This window comes from Lissotriton vulgaris, chromosome 5 (assembly GCF_964263255.1).
Source record: "Lissotriton vulgaris chromosome 5, aLisVul1.2, whole genome shotgun sequence".
NCBI lineage: Eukaryota > Metazoa > Chordata > Amphibia > Caudata > Salamandridae > Lissotriton > Lissotriton vulgaris.
Window position 1 is genome coordinate 1204621497 of NC_141693.1, and position 17900 is coordinate 1204639396.

General features: G+C 52.0%; 1 protein-coding gene across 3 annotated transcripts in view; it reads right to left on the reverse strand.

The window, feature by feature from the left end:
- Positions 1–17900, reverse strand: part of OAT (ornithine aminotransferase) — an 81391-nt gene that overhangs the window by 14574 nt on the left and 48917 nt on the right. For all 3 annotated transcript variants that reach the window (XM_086922997.1, XM_086922999.1, XM_086922998.1), the window contains exon 8: positions 1033–1146. In XM_086922997.1, coding sequence (XP_086779123.1) covers positions 1033–1146 — 114 coding nt within the window. The remainder of the gene's footprint in view (positions 1–1032; positions 1147–17900) is intronic.

Below are 17900 nucleotides of genomic sequence, written 5' to 3' on the forward strand. Positions count from 1 at the left end.
TGTACCCATTTCTGAGATCTGTAAAGCAGCTACTTGGAGATCTATACATACATTTACAAGACACTATTGTCTTGATTCAGATACAAGAGCAGAAACCCAAGTAGGCCAAGCCTCCTTGAGGAATATGTTCAAACACTGATAATTATGGTTGTCTGTTGGGTCATTCCGTCTCATTTACCAACAGGTGGAAGATGGGCTTGCTATTCTATTCAGTTCTTAGGACTATTGATGAGGATCCCCTGGAAGAGAAGGATAAGTTACTTACCTGTAATCCTAATGCTCTTCCAGGGGTATCCCCATCAAAGCCATCAGCAACCCACCCTTCCCCCCCAGGCAAATGAGACAGTTTGCTCTTGTTTGGTTAAGCTCCATCTTTGTGTCCTAAACTTTGGGCTCCGCAAAGAACAACTGACGTGACTGTCACGCCTGAGGCATGATGGGAAGCTAGGGGTCATGGCTGCCTAAAAATGCACTGCGCCAGTTTTTGTACAATTTCTTGCATTTGCTATGCTATTGGCTTACAATGCAGACTGTAAGCTAATGCCTGCTCTTTTGCAGTTCATGAGTTGTACTCCAATTAATCCAACTGCAAACCGTGTATGGACGCTCGCCCAAAAAGCAGGACTTCCTACTTTCAAAGTGCCATGTGTGGGTGCCAGCAAAAGAACTAGCTCAGAGGATATAGCACAATTCAAGCCTACTGTATGGGCCACCAGTAAAGAGAAAGAAAATGGAGGGAGGACAATGAGGAAATTGAAAAGAAAGTCTTTCTAATGGAATGGTATGCCAGAGCTGATCACGCTGGAAGGATAGGGCTATTAACTGATACGGACAAGACAATGTCCTCATCTTAACTATTCAGCAGTTGACTCCTGAATTTTCCCACATAGGTGGTCCTCCACCCGAATTCATACGGATTTGCCACAAACCTTTTCACCAAAGAGGGCGCTGTAACAGCACAGCATTATTCCCAGAAATACTATGGTCAATTAACTTGAGTAAACTCTAAAAGACCCATATGCCTACACTTACCTCCAGAGCAGCTAGAGCCACACGGCAGGCTAGTGGATTTCCTCCATATGTGGATCCGTGCTCCCCGGGTTTGATGGTTAGCATGATTTCATCATTACATAGTACTCCTGAAACCTAGGTTTAGAAGAAGAAAGCTTTTACAAAACAATTAAAGAAAAACACTGAGACAGTACCAAACATATTGCAGGAAGACACTCTGAATCATGGCAGTGGAAGACACTTGGGAAATACAAGTTAAATAACAATACAGTGGGAAGCAGGTAAATCTATGGCACATCCAATACCAGTAACAAGTGGAGGAAAGAGGTAAAAGTGAAACCACCCTTTAACAGGGCCTCCTTGGCAACTTGCCTTCGAATGACCTGGGCAGACACGCACTTCCCATGATCAGCGATAAACCTGTTAGTAACTTTAAAATCCAATCATGGCAAGTCAATGCCTAGGAGATCAAATTAAAAGAGGGGTGGTATTGCAATATCTGAAACGCCAAGGGCCTGACAGTGTTGTTACAGGAAACACATACAGTGAGAATCCTACTGTGCGCTCAGTAGATGGGGCTATAAGTTAGTGGCCCACTCGGGCTACACCAGGGGCTCAAGGTGAGTGGGTATCCTACTTCGCCAATCATTCCCATTTACAATACAAACAAGCATTTGCAATGCAATAGGTCTCGCATTTGCAAAAATTTGAGCTATTGGCATTTCCATGCCTGTATGAATGAAATGAAAAACTGGTTGAGAGACAACTCACTACAATTCAACAATGATAAAACGGAGATCTTGCATTGTGGAGTGGGTAGAGTGCCGCCAGCTCTTCCTACCAATTTCTGGCCTATTCCACGGAAACTCCTTTGGTACCCGTGGGAACGGTGTGAAACCTGGGGGTCCTTCAGTGTTGATCCTAGAGTCTCATGTTAACAAGCTGGTGGGGCGCTGCTACATTCTCATTAGAGAACTAAGGAAGATACAGCCAGTACTGCAGACTCAGGCCAGAGCTTTAGTAGTAAGGAGTATCATCATGAGCCGCCTGATCTATTGTAACGCCTTGCTACTGGAGTCCCCTAAATATCTGCTTGAGAGACTCCAGAGAATTCAGACGGCAGTAGCAAAACTTGCACTTATGAGACTACGGCAGTCATCTTCAACGCAGGCTCTGGCAGAGCTGCACTGACACATTTAGTTGGTATGTTCCTACACGTAACCTCCGCTCCTCATCAGCCAATCTTGCGATCATTACAAAAACAAAGAGTAACTTTGGGGGGTAGAGCGTTTGGCACAGCAGCTGCGCACCTTTCGAACAACCTCCCCCTTGATTTAAGACAGACACAGGATCTATTGCTGTTCCGCAAAAAAAACAAGACTTGGCTATTTCCCAGGTTACAATCTCCACCCTGATGACGGCAACATCCCTAGTCACAAACTTTAGATGTCACAGCACCAGGATGCCCGTAGGGTTACAGTGCACTGTACAAATGTTCATACATACATAGTGAATGACAAACCTTATCGATGTGTTGTTTTGAAAACAGATAAATAAATGGCATTGTCAATTGCAATGCCAATAGCTTAAACTCGCATTGTAAATTACAATACTTTTTTTAAATGTTTTTCATAATAAAAATATATAAAACCCAGTCATTGATCATACCAATAGCTGAAGCACGTGTACATGCGAGACCTATTGCAAGAGAGGAGAGAGCAAGGACCTGGGCAGAGCAGGGGAGTGGGTACTGGGAGTAGGGAATGAACAGTAGGCAAGAGAGAGCATAGAAAAGAAGGTGGGTGGGGGGAGCTGCAGGAAGCGGTTTTTGCTGCCAGTGTTAGGACAAACACAAATCAGTAACAAGCATTAGAAATGCAATCGGGCTCAGATTTATTTGAGTTTGAGCTAATGGCATTGTAAATGGCAATGTATTGTTGCTATGTGTTATGGAGTGTGTTCATGTGGTGTGTACTGCCAGTGATTTCATTGTGAGTGTGAGAATATTGCACCGTTACTGCCTGTGTTGTCCTTCTTGTGAGTGGGAGAAGCTGGCACCTCTACTGCCTGTGGTCTCCTTGTGAGTGTAAGAAGCTTGCACTGCTGCTGCCTGTGGTCTCCTTGTGAGTGTAAGAAGCTTGCACTGCTGCTGCCTGTGGTCTCCTTGTGAGTGTAACAAGCTTGCACTGCTGCTGCCTGTGATGTCGTTCTTGTGAGTGTGAGAAGCTTGTTGCATTGCGCATCTCTGTGCTGTGCCTGTTCTTTATAAGGGACTCTTGCTCTGTTGCTGCTACTGCCTTGGCACAGTACCTGCTGTGAGTGTGTGAGGGAATTTTGCACCGCTGCTGCTTGTGATGTCCTTCTTGTGAGTGGGAGAAGCTTGCACCTCAGCTGCCTGTGGTATCCTTGTGAGTGTAACAAGCTTGCACAGCACTCAACAGCAATCTGCCCTCAACAGCACACAGCACTCTGCCCTCAACAGCACACAGCACTCTGCCCTCAACAGCACTCTGCCCTCAACAGCACACAGCACTCTGCCCTCAACAGCACACAGCACTCTGCCCTCAACAGCACACAGCACTCTGCCCTCAACAGCACACAGCACTCTGCCCTCAACAGCACACAGCACTCTGCCCTCAACAGCACTCTGCACTCTGCCCACAACAGCATTCTGCACTCTGCACACAACAGCATTCTGCACTCTGCACACAACAGCATTCTGCACTCTGCACACAACAGCATTCTGCACTCTGCACACAACAGCATTCTGCACTCTGCACACAACAGCATTCTGCACTCTGCACACAACAGCATTCTGCACTCTGCACACAACAGCATTCTGCACTCTGCACACAACAGCACTCTGCCCTCAACAGCACACAGCACTCTGCCCTCAACAGCACACAGCACTCTGCCCTCAACAGCACTCTGCCCACAACAGCATTCTGCACTCTGCACACAACAGCATTCTGCACTCTGCACACAACAGCATTCTGCACTCTGCACACAACAGCATTCTGCACTCTGCACACAACAGCATTCTGCACTCTGCACACAACAGCATTCTGCACTCAACAGCACTCTGCACTCAACAGCACTCTGCACTCAACAGCACTCTGCACTCAACAGCACTCTGCACTCAACAGCACTCTGCACTCAACAGCACTCTGCACTCAACAGCACTCTGCACTCAACAGCACTCTGCACTCAACAGCACTCTGCACTCAACAGCACTCTGCACTCAACAGCACTCTGCACTCAACAGCACTCTGCACTCAACAGCACTCTGCACTCAACAGCACTCTGCACTCAACAGCACTCTGCACTCAACAGCACTCTGCACTCAACAGCACTCTGCACTCAACAGCATTCTGCACTCAACAGCATTCTGCACTCAACAGCATTCTGCACTCAACAGCATTCAGCACTCAACAGCATTCAGCACTCAACAGCATTCAGCACTCTGCAATCAACAGCTGTTGGACAGGCCACGTGAAGGGCCGCTCCCCCTCTGCCCGACCAGGCCCGAGCCCGGTCCCTCAAGTGTCACACACCACCACTTCACGCTTTCCGTCCCCTCCGGGACCCTTGCCTCTGAACATATCGACCTCGTGGGCCCGATCCCTCACTGGCCCGCGCGCCCAGCCTGGGCGCCATCTTGGACACTCCGCCACGAGGCCGCGTGGCCCCCGAACGACCCCAACCCTGGGCCTGGCCAGGACTCAGACATCCCGGCACCATCATCCACCCAGGAGGTGAGCGGACTACTTGGCAGGTCAATGGGAGAAAGAGGTGTCGATGGTTCTCCCTCGCCAGGTGCCGCTCGCCCACCATCTCCCCGGGCGCTGGCTCCACCCTCCTGCTGGGTGTCTGGACCCTTCATCCCGGACCCCCCCAACCTCCAAGGGCGAGGGTCCGGACATCAAAGAGGATCAGCCCTATAACTGGGGCAGCTCCAGAACAGGAAGGCAGTTGTATCCTGGAGTCGAGAGACGCAGAGAAGAACTCATCCTTGACGGACTACTGGCGCTGCCGTAGCCCTGCCTTGCGAACCATCGTCCTGCCTGTTGGCGCTGCCGAAACCTTCGTAATCATCATCGTCGTCGGGACCTGCTGGCGTGGCCGCGGACCGCTTGTAACCACCATCTTCATCGGGACCAGCTGGCTCCGCCGCGGACCGTCGCTTCCTTCATCCGTCTCGGGACCTGCTGGCTCCGCCGCGGCCCGATCATCTAGAACGCCGAGCTCGAGGATTGAGAGCTATTTTCATCTATTGGTAACAAGACTGTCCCGCTACCCTTTTCCCAACCCAGAGACCAGAATCGAGGGGACCCCTGAGTCCAGACCTCCTTGTATAATTTTACCGTAACTAAAGAATTGCTGATAAAGTATCGTTGAACCTTATCCTGGTGTGGTGTCCGTCTGTGGGGGGGAAGTTACTTGTCTGTACGATCGCTGGAGACGGCTCTCCCCGGAGACCTCTCCCCTTGTCCTCGGCCGACCCTCCCGGTCCTTCTAACATTGGTGGCCAGCGGCGCGATCCGAATCACTGCATAATCGTACAGAGAGTAGCTCACCCCACGACGAAATCACGATGACAACTAAAGAAAGCGGATCCACCGAGAAATTTCAAATGGAGAAATTGAACGAGTACAGCCATCGTGAACTAAAACAATTCTGCATCGAGCTAGGTATCGCTACCACCGGTCTAAGTACCAAAGACGATTTTAAGCAGGCCTTAGAGTCCTGGGCAGAAACCGGGGCCGTGGAAACCACCGACCAAAATATCGAAGCAGTAAAAAAAAACACCACGGCACCGAGGAGCAAAGAACGGGTCTCTCGCAAGACGAGATCCAGGAACGAGAGAAAACACGACTACACGAACTAGAAATGGCCCGGCTTAAAATGGAGGTTGAACTTAAACTGGCCGAACAAAAAATAAGCTTAGAGCACCTGCGTCTCCGAGAAGAAAGAGAGGAAAAACAGAGACAAAGGGAGCTCGAGGAAAAGAGGCTGGCGTATGAACATGAGCGCAAACTAGCGGAGATAGACTTACGCAAGCAGAACAGAGAATTAGGGGTGCCCGAGCAACCCCGCGACCCAGGGGCAACAGAGAAAAAGGTACACATCCCCAAGGATGTCGTCCGAGAATACTTCCGAGAGGACGACATCCAGCAATGGTTCAAGGCCTACGAAATCGCTATGACCGCCCACCGGATCGATCGAAGCGATTGGGGAGCCGGTCTCTGGGGGAGATTCCTCAATGAGGGCCGCGATGCCCTGCTACAGCTCCCGGACCATCAGATGACCTCCTATGACCACATGAAAGCTGCCCTCCTCACCCGCTATGGGCTCACACCCGAGATGTACCGTCAGAGGTTCCGAGACTGCACCCGCATCCCGGGTACAACTTGGGTGGACTACGTGAACTATTTTAGCCGAGCCTTCGAGGGCTGGATCAAAGGAAGCAATGTCACAACGTACGAACAACTCTTCAACCTCATGGTGTGGGAGCATCTATCAAACAATTGCTTCATTGAGCTCCGGCAGCACCTCCTCGACAGCAAATTGACTGATCCACGGCAGCTCGCAGCCGAGGCTGACCGGTGGGAAATCACCAGAGTGGGCCGAAATGGATCCTATGAACAGAACCGGAACAACAACGGTCAGCACCGTCCCCGAGGAGGAGGAGGGGGCCAAGGGCGAGGAAGAGACAACGCTCCGGTCGCCCCCGCTACCAGCTCCACCCCCCCGGCCAACCGGGGCAGCACCCCGGCGCGACCGGGATACAGAGCCAATGTCACGTGTCACCGGTGCCAACGAGTCGGCCACTATGCAAACGACCCAAATTGCCCGCAGTACCAGAGCCCAAGACCCCGCCAAGTGGCCGCTGCTGCCCTAGGGGAAGAACAGATCTCCGAGGAGCAGGAAGAATACGAACAAGAGCATCAAGAATGGGAGCCAGCCGCCATGACTTTAGCATGCTTAGGGGGGGAAAGACATGGTCCCGCGGGTCCCCCTACCCGCTAATACCCGGAAGTACAGCCAATGGGTGAGCATCAATGGACGCCGGGCCGAAGCCCTCCGTGACACCGGTGCCAGTGTAACAGCCGTCCGCTGTCACCTGGTGACCCCAGAACAGTTCATACCAAACATTCTCTGCCCTGTCCGTTCAGCCGATAACTCAGAAAGTCTGTGTCGGATGGCCTGCGTCCCTTTCGAATGGGGAGGGGTCTCCGGCATGTTGAAAGTAACGGTCCGAGATGATGCTCCCGTAGACTGTCTCCTGGGAAATGACCTTGAAAGCTCGCCCTGGGCAGCCGTAGAACGAAGAGAACACCTGGGGATGTTGGGCGTCCCGGACTGGGCGTGCGTCACCACTCGGTCCATGGCCGCCCGTGCCAATCCCCGACAAGAGGAACCCGAATGGCCGGCACCTCCTCCCCCGGTCGCCCCAGTCGAAGACACCGACCGTGCCGTCCCCCCAGAACCAGCTCAACCTCCGGACGTCGACCAGTGGCATCAAGAGGGGGGACCCACACAGGAACAGTTTCGCCAAGAGCAAAAGACCTGTCCCTCCCTCGAGGGACTCCGCCAACAAGCCCTCGCCCAGAGCACAGGGGATACCTCCGGAACACATTGGGTCTACTGGGACAATGATCTGCTATACAGTGAACAAAGGATCGCGGAGTTGGGGGCCAGCCGAGTGCTAGTGGTACCCCTCCGTTTTAGAGACTTCTTGCTAAACCTAGCCCACGATGTCCCCCTGGCGGGACACCTGGGTCAGGATAAAACCTACAGCCGCCTAGTAACCCACTTCTTCTGGCCCAAAATGAGGAATGATGTTCTCCAGCATTGCCGATCTTGCCCCATGTGCCAAGCCAGTGGAAAGAGCGGCCGCAAACTAAAAGCCCCCCTGCAACCATTTCCCGTGGTCACCACCCCGTTCGAGAGGGTCGGGATAGACATTGTGGGGCCCCTGGACCCCCGTACAAAACAAGGACATCGGTTCATCCTGGTACTAGTGGACCACGCCACCCGCTACCCCGAGGCTATTCCCCTGCGAACTGTGACAGCCCCGGTGGTCGGTCGGGCCCTGATGGGGATCTTCTCCCGTGTGGGCTTCCCCAGAGAAGTCGTCAGCGACAGGGGCACAAACTTTATTTCCAAATATATGAAGTCCCTCTGGCAACAGTGTGGGGTCACCTACCGATTCACGACCCCCTATCACCCTCAAGGAAACGGACTCGTTGAGCGGTTCAACCGCACGCTCAAAGGAATGATTGGGGGGTTGGAAGAGCCCCTCCGTCGCCAGTGGGATGTGCTGCTGCCGTGCCTCCTCTTCGCATATCGAGAGGTCCCCCAGAAGTCCCTCGGCTTCAGCCCGTTTGAGTTGTTGTATGGACACCCCGTACGGGGGCCTCTCAGTCTAGTCAAGGAAGGCTGGGAAATGCCCCCTCTAAAGAACCCCCCGGATGTCTTCAAATACCTCCTGACCCTCCGCAACCAGACCCGACGGTTCAGAGAACTGGCAAAAGCAAACCTGGAGGCCAGTCAAGAGGACATGAAAAAGTGGTATGACCAAAATGCCTCCTCCATCGAATTTGAACCCGGACAACAGGTATGGGTGATGTCCCCCACCGAGCCCTGCGCCCTGCAAGACAAGTGGACGGGGCCCTTCAAAGTAGTCGAACGTAAGGGTCCTGTCACCTATCTCATCGACATGGAATCTTCACGGAACCCCCTCCGAGTCCTCCACGCTAATAGGCTGAAACCCCACTTTGTGCGTTCAGAACTCAGCCTCCTGATGGCCACAGACAATGGAGCCGAAGAAGACTCCGAACCCCTTCCTGACCTCCTACGGACTCGGGAGAAAGATGGCTCCGTGGATGGGGTCCGACTCTCGGGAGCCCTCACCCTGGACCAACGCCAGGAATGTCGGGACCTTCTGTTGCAGTTCACCGACCTGTTTTCCCTCACCCCAGGTGTCACTTCCTGGTGTGTGCACGATGTGGACACGGGGGACAGCCCCCCTATCCGCCACCGGGCCTACCGCGTACCAGATCGGGTACGGGCTTGCATCCAGGAAGAAATGACCAAAATGCTCACCCTCGGGGTCATTGAGCCCTCAGACAGCCCCTGGGCCAGCCCAGTAGTACTGGTCCCCAAAGCAGCCGCTCCCGGCACCACACCGGAACTCCGGTTCTGCGTCGACTACCGGGGCTTGAATGCGGTCACCAGGACGGACGCACACCCCATCCCCCGGGCAGATGAACTAATCGACCGCATGGGAGCTGCCCGCTACCTCAGCATTTTCGACCTGACGGCGGGCTACTGGCAGATCGGCCTCACACCCCGGGCCCAAGAACGATCTGCATTTTCCACTCCTGATGGCCATTATCATTTCAAGGTCATGCCCTTCGGCATGAAGAATGCCCCCGCAACATTTCAGCGGCTAGTCAACCAGGTCTTGGCCGGGCTCGAAGGATTCAGCGCCGCCTACCTAGACGACATCGCTGTGTACAGCCACCACTGGTCCGACCACCTCCACCACCTCCGAGCGGTGCTACAGGCCCTTCAGCAAGCTGGCCTCACGATCAAGGCCAGCAAATGCCAAATTGGTCAGGGGTCCGTAACCTACCTCGGACACCAGGTGGGAAGCGGCCTGGTGGCCCCCCTGCAGCTTAAGATTGCCGCCATCCAGTCCTGGCAGCCCCCCATCACCCAGACCGAGGTCCGCGCCTTTTTGGGACTCACTGGCTATTACAGACGGTTCGTGAAAGACTATGGTACCATAGTGGGGCCCCTCACGGAGCTCACGTCCAAAAATCAACCCAAGAAGGTCAACTGGACCCCAGATTGTCAAACAGCCTTCGAACAACTGAAGGCCGCCATGTGCTCCGCCCCTGTGCTCCAGGCCCCCGACTACAGCCGGGAATTCGTCGTACAGACGGATGCCTCCGACCACGGCATTGGGGCGGTCCTGTCTCAATTGAACACCGAAGGCCTTGATCAGCCAGTGGCCTTCATCAGCAGGCGACTCCTACCTCGAGAGCAACGATGGAGCACCATCGAGAGGGAGGCCTTCGCCGTGGTATGGGCCCTCAAAAAGCTCCGGCCCTACCTCTTTGGCACACACTTCCGGGTGCAAACCGACCATCGACCCCTGCAGTGGCTGATGCAGATGCGGGGGGAAAACCCAAAGCTACTACGTTGGTCCATCTCCCTACAAGGGATGGACTTCACTGTTGAACACCGGCCTGGGCCAGACCACGCCAACGCAGATGGCCTGTCCCGGTTTTTCCGCCTCGACGAGGAGAGTCCCCAAGAGGATGGGTGACTCTCCCCGCCTTCAGCTGGGGGGGGACGCATGTTGGACAGGCCACGTGAAGGGCCGCTCCCCCTCTGCCCGACCAGGCCCGAGCCCGGTCCCTCAAGTGTCACACACCACCACTTCACGCTTTCCGTCCCCTCCGGGACCCTTGCCTCTGAACATATCGACCTCGTGGGCCCGATTCCTCACTGGCCCGCGCACCCAGCCTGGGCGCCATCTTGGACACTCCGCCACGAGGCCGCGTGGCCCCCGAACGACCCCAACCCTGGGCCTGGCCAGGCCTCAGACATCCCGGCACCATCATCCACCCAGGAGGTGAGCGGACTACTTGGCAGGTCAATGGGAGAAAGAGGTGTCGATGGTTCTCCCTCGCCAGGTGCCGCTCGCCCACCATCTCCCCGGGCGCTGGCTCCACCCTCCTGCTGGGTGTCTGGACCCTTCATCCCGGACCCCCCCAACCTCCAAGGGCGAGGGTCCGGACATCAAAGAGGATCAGCCCTATAACTGGGGCAGCTCCAGAACAGGAAGGCAGTTGTATCCTGGAGTCGAGAGACGCAGAGAAGAACTCATCCTTGACGGACTACTGGCGCTGCCGTAGCCCTGCCTTGCGAACCATCGTCCTGCCTGTTGGCGCTGCCGAAACCTTCGTAATCATCATCGTCGTCGGGACCTGCTGGCGTGGCCGCGGACCGCTTGTAACCACCATCTTCATCGGGACCAGCTGGCTCCGCCGCGGACCGTCGCTTCCTTCATCCGTCTCGGGACCTGCTGGCTCCGCCGCGGCCCGATCATCTAGAACGCCGAGCTCGAGGATTGAGAGCTATTTTCATCTATTGGTAACAAGACTGTCCCGCTACCCTTTTCCCAACCCAGAGACCAGAATCGAGGGGACCCCTGAGTCCAGACCTCCTTGTATAATTTTACCGTAACTAAAGAATTGCTGATAAAGTATCGTTGAACCTTATCCTGGTGTGGTGTCCGTCTGTGGGGGGGAAGTTACTTGTCTGTACGATCGCTGGAGACGGCTCTCCCCGGAGACCTCTCCCCTTGTCCTCGGCCGACCCTCCCGGTCCGTCTAACAACAGCACTCTGCACTCAACAGCACTCTGCACTCAACAGCATTCTGCACTCAACAGCATTCTGCACTCAACAGCATTCTGCACTCAACAGCATTCTGCACTCAACAGCATTCTGCACTCAACAGCATTCTGCACTCAACAGCATTCTGCACTCTGCACACAACAGCATTCTGCACTCTGCACACAACAGCATTCTGCACTCTGCACACAACAGCATTCTGCACTCTGCACACAACAGCATTCTGCACTCTGCACACAACAGCATTCTGCACTCTGCACACAACAGCATTCTGCACTCTGCACACAACAGCACTCTGCACTCTGCACACAACAGCACTCTGCACTCTGCACACAACAGCACTCTGCACTCTGCACACAACAGCACTCTGCACTCTGCACACAACAGCACTCTGCACTCTGCACACAACAGCACTCTGCACTCTGCACACAACAGCACTCTGCCCTCAACAGCACTCTGCCCTCAACAGCACTCTGCCCTCAACAGCACTCTGCCCTCAACAGCACTCTGCCCTCAACAGCACTCTGCCCTCAACAGCACTCTGCCCTCAACAGCACTCTGCCCTCAACAGCACTCTGCCCTCAACAGCACTCTGCCCTCAACAGCACTCTGCCCTCAACAGCACTCTGCCCTCAACAGCACTCTGCCCTCAACAGCACTCTGCCCTCAACAGCACTCTGCCCTCAACAGCACTCTGCCCTCAACAGCACTCTGCCCTCAACAGCACTCTGCCCTCAACAGCACTCTGCACTCAACAGCACTCTGCACTCAACAGCACTCTGCACTCAACAGCACTCTGCACTCAACAGCATTCTGCACTCAACAGCATTCTGCACTCAACAGCATTCTGCACTCAACAGCATTCTGCACTCAACAGCATTCTGCACTCAACAGCATTCTGCACTCAACAGCATTCTGCACTCTGCACACAACAGCATTCTGCACTCTGCACACAACAGCATTCTGCACTCTGCACACAACAGCATTCTGCACTCTGCACACAACAGCATTCTGCACTCTGCACACAACAGCATTCTGCACTCTGCACACAACAGCATTCTGCACTCTGCACACAACAGCATTCTGCACTCTGCACACAACAGCATTCTGCACTCTGCACACAACAGCATTCTGCACTCTGCACACAACAGCATTCTGCACTCTGCACACAACAGCATTCTGCACTCTGCACACAACAGCATTCTGCACTCTGCACACAACAGCATTCTGCACTCTGCACACAACAGCATTCTGCACTCTGCACACAACAGCATTCTGCACTCTGCACACAACAGCATTCTGCACTCTGCACACAACAGCATTCTGCACTCTGCACACAACAGCATTCTGCACTCTGCACACAACAGCATTCTGCACTCTGCACACAACAGCATTCTGCACTCTGCACACAACAGCATTCTGCACTCTACACACAACAGCATTCTGCACTCTGCACACAACAGCATTCTGCACTCTGCACACAACAGCATTCTGCACTCTGCACACAACAGCATTCTGCACTCTGCACACAACAGCATTCTGCACTCTGCACTCAACAGCACTCTGCACTCAACAGCACTCTGCAATCGACAGCACTCTGCAATCGACAGCACTCTGCAATCGACAGCACTCTGCAATCGACAGCACTCTGCAATCGACAGCACTCTGCAATCGACAGCACTCTGCAATCGACAGCACTCTGCAATCGACAGCACTCTGCAATCGACAGCACTCTGCAATCGACAGCACTCTGCAATCGACAGCACTCTGCGCTCAACAGCATTCTGCGCTCAACAGCATTCTGCGCTCAACAGCATTCTGCGCTCAACAGCATTCTGCGCTCAACAGCATTCTGCGCTCAACAGCATTCTGCGCTCAACAGCATTCTGCACTCTGCCCCCAACAGCACTCTGCCCCCAACAGCACTCTGCCCCCAACAGCACACGGCACTCACCAGCACACCACACTCACCAGCACACCACACTCACCAGCACTCACCAGCACACAGCACTCACCAGCACACCGCACACAGCACTCAGCACTCAACAGCAGTGTTTCATGCGTTTTTGCCTGTCTACAATGGAGGCGGCAGTCCCAACTGCAGGTTTGTAATCCTGGAGGGGCCTGTTGCTGGTGAATGCACAGGCTGCTGAGGTGTTGAATCATCAAGAATCAAAAATTCAAAGCAGTCGCTGGGGAATCACCGGGCCGTATGTGGCCAGGAAACCTCCCTTCCGATCCTGGCTGCTCTCTTGAATAAACAGTTTGATCCTGTGCACACCCTCATTCTTTGTTGAACACACCGGCACAGCCTCACTCAGCGGCTCACCCCCTGGAGCTTGCCTCACCCCTGTCCGGAACCGGTTGCTCTGGAGCACTCTCGCCAAGGAGACTGAAAACCGCTTTATTTACATAAGAGACTTTAACAATATGTATATAGAGATACATAGAGTGACTTTACAACTTGTACATTTGCATTTTTTTATATTTGTATCTCTTCCCTGTGTGACTTTACAACTTGTTTTCATGTGTAAACACAGCATTCACGAAGGAAAGTCCACCAAATTAAACTCGCGGACAAGATACTCAAAAAAGTTCCTGCTTTCACGCAAAAGCGCCACTCGCATAACATTTAGGGAGTTTCTAATATTATTCATAGTTTTTGCAAGAAAATGCAAATTGCATCAGAATAAAACCGCGTGACTTGAAACACCCTTCTTTCTTACTGAAGCCAGTGTGCGCACAATCCTCATACTATCAAGGCATAGATAGATGGTGTAAAGATGACTTCTGGAGAAGATGCGGTCTAGGCCATACCTTTTATCCTGGATTGAATTATTGTACCGTGCTCCCACTGGCCAGCACAAGGTTTAGACGAACCCAGTCCGGACATTTCGATAAATTCGGGACCAGACATGGTTGGCCGCTTTCCATGTCCTGTGGGAAAGTGCTTTTGGGAATGCGTTTTGGAATGCGTTAAGTATCTTGCCGAGGTGTTCGGAGCAGGCGCCTCGCCCGCTCAGCTGCCTTCCACCTCCGCTCAGGGATGACTGGCACGCGTCACTGGCGGGGTGAAATTAGCAGCTGGAGCCGTAATTCACATCCCTGTGTGAGCCAAGTACCTGGAATCCTAAATCCTTATGTAGCGCAACTGGTTCTTTTGTAAAGCGCTCTAACACCTTCGGGTAATATTCGCGCTATAGAAAATCGCATTAAATATATAAATAAATAAATAAATGAATAAAGAATTGTAAATCGCATTCCAACTTTAGCATTGCAGTGCTGCAGGAAACGGGCCACTGGGCGGCCTCAGGCCTCGAAGGCACGTCCTTGCAGGCATGGCCTGCCGAGGACGGACAGACAGCGCCTTGAGGTGGCCAACTGCAGGCATGTTGCAATAACGGGCAGCTGTCAGGCTCGTCCCAGCGCCCGGCCCGGACAAGAACCGGCAGCGCTAGCACGGCTCGCCTGGTAGGCTTCGAAGCACTTCATTATCTGTATTTTATTTAACTTTTCGTTGTGATTTATGAGTTGCGAACACGGCCTTTATTAAGAGCGCTTTACTTTTCAAACAAAGTTACAGAAGTGAGTGGCAAAAGTACAAATGTAAAGGTATTTTAAAATAAAATCAGCACAAACGTACCGGAAAACTAGGGAGAACACAACAGGAAGCTGTTACTGGCGGAGAGGAGGGCCTTTCATATAATTTTAAAGCCGGTCTAAATGGCAATGCATTAAGGCAGAACATAAACGACTACGAAATAAACAAGAACTACAGTGTGGACGAGCATGTATGAGTCATCTTCTGTGAGCCTCGCCTGCTGCCTCTCGTCATTTAACATTGAACGCGCTCACCGCTCTGAACGCGTTCGCATCATCTGGCTTGCATTACACGGGCACTCTGACAGCTCGTAATTAAGATTAATCACTCTGCCATGCTCGTTCTCGCACACAAAATGCCACATCGGGCACGCGTACATTACTTACAGCCTATCACTTCAAGGCTACTACATACACAGCACAGGGAAGACGAATCACTGACCAGATGCCAGAAAACGCTAAGGAATGTGTGGAATTCCTCTCACCAAGGCCCTAGGAGATACTTCTTTTTTTTCTCCTTTAACATTAGTTCTCGAAACTCCTCCCAGTTTCACTGGGAAGGAGTCCGAGCCCTAAAAAGGAAAGCTACTGTTAATTTGAAAGCCTAAAACGGTATGGGCTAGAAGGGAATTAATCCCTCAATGAAATAATATTAAAAAAAAGGCAGGCAGCTTTAAAGACAACCTCCTTTCCAGACCAGCCCAGTAAACAAATTAACATTATGATTTATTTCGATTTTTTTGAGACTTTGGTTATTTTGTGAAATTTAGATCCTTCTAAATTGCCTTTTTCGTATCCCAGAGTATTATGGCGGCTAATGCAACATAACTCAGCAAATAAAATAGCATAACACCATACAAACAAACATAACCTCATGCATTGATCCTGGAACCATGAAAGCTATGGTGGATTACCTAAACTATATACAATTGTCTGTTTTGCAGTTTTGTATAGCGCTAACTTGACCCAAAGGGTTTGGAGTGCTCTACATAAGCACCAGTTACATTACACAAGGACCCATTCACACACATTCTTACAATCATTACGTTCACTTGGAAACGTTAAATATTATTTCATCCCCAATCTTAACCCCAATCTTTCCTAAGCAGTCATACACTTGTGCGGCTGAACGGAAGTTACTTACCAGACCCAGGACATGGTGGTCACTCCTTAACCCCTTCGATGCTGATGGAGCGGTTCCGTCATCAGCATCGGTTGGGCTGTGCTGATGACGGAACCGCTCCGTCATCGGCCCCCCCCCCCCCCCCGGGGCATCGATCGTGAGCTTTTTAGAAGCGGTGGCAGCGGAAGACTTTCTGCTGTCACCCCCGGGCCCCCTCCACACTCTTCGACATCATCAGGAAGTGCTGGACACGCTGGAAGCAATTTCTTTCCAGTGCGTCCAGCGAGCAGGTAAGGTTTCTGCTCTCCGGTGGGGCAGTTTCTTGCTGCCTTGAGGCATCGGGCGGGGGAGGGGGGGGGGGGGGAGGAGGAGGTGGGGCGGGGGGACGAACACTGTTTCCTCTCCCCCGATGTCCTAATGCAGGGCATTCCTGGTTCAGGATCGCGCAGTGTCGCGATCCTGCACCAGGAATGCCCCCACTAGACACCAGGGATTTTTTTGGGGAAAAAGGAAGCTACCCCTTGGGCCTTTCTGCCCTCAGGAGGGAGCCAAAAACCCTACTCGACACCAGGGATTTTTTTTTTTTTTTTTTTTTTTTTTAAATGGAAGCGACCTCTTGGGCAAGGGTTGCTTCCAGGGAGTCCAAATTTTAAAAAGATTTATATTCTGTCCCCCATTGGGACAGACACCCCATTTGTGACATAACCTGTGACATAGACTGTTGTAATATGTATTTTTTGTTTTCTAAAGTGTAATGTTTTCTTTTCTCTTACTGTTGCAGTGTGCGGTTTCATTACTAGTGGTTCTGCTGTTAGTGTAGTTGCATGTGTTTGGTAAGAGACTTTTTTTGTACAATTTTAATGTAAATGTTTTTTTGAAAAGTGTGTAGCAATAAGAGTAGGTTTGGTTTCTGTTTTTGTGATTGTGAAACATGTTTTGCATTTGTGCTTGATGTGTATTTTGCTTTTTGTAGATTTACTTTTTTACTTCTTTCTAGTGGTATATTATTGACTATTTGCGGTGTCTTTGCAGAGTAGGTGCTGGTGAGTGTGGCTGTATTTTGTAAGTGAATTGTATAGTTATTCAGTTTATAGATCTTTGTGATAAAGGCTTGCATTTTTTTACCTACTTTGCACAGTGTTGGTTGTTGAGTTGTTTGTGCAGTCTCCTTTCTTAGTGAGCATAATGGCTAGCCGCCGGATTACTGCTCAGCAAGTTGTTGGAATTCTTTTTGATTCTTACTTTGACCATGGTGCTGAGAGTGACTGATTCTGAGGCAGAGGTGGGAGGTGAAGATTCTGGTAGTGAGTTCTCTCCACATGGCATCGTCTGATGATGAAGATACCCTGAGTGCTGATGAAGATACTTTTGATGTGGATGAAATGCCTGTGTTAGAGGAGGACATTGCTGTGCAGATAGTGCGGCAAGAGGCAGCTGGGCGGCAGCCTGAGGCTGCAAGGCTTGTCGTTGAAAGTTCTAGCCTCTGGGTTGCCCCAGGCATGGTGCAGCCGGCATTGCCTGAATTTACTGGTGTTCCAGGGTGTAGGGTGAACACTGACATTTTTTTGCCAATTGATTTTTTCAAGTTGTTTATGGATGATGTGTTTTTGGTAGAGATTGTAGAGCAGACTAATTTGTATGCAGAACAGTTTTTGAGGGAGAACAGTGCCAGCCTTAAGCCCCACGCTAGAGCTACCCGGTGGACTCCCACAAATTTGGAGGAGATTAAAAACT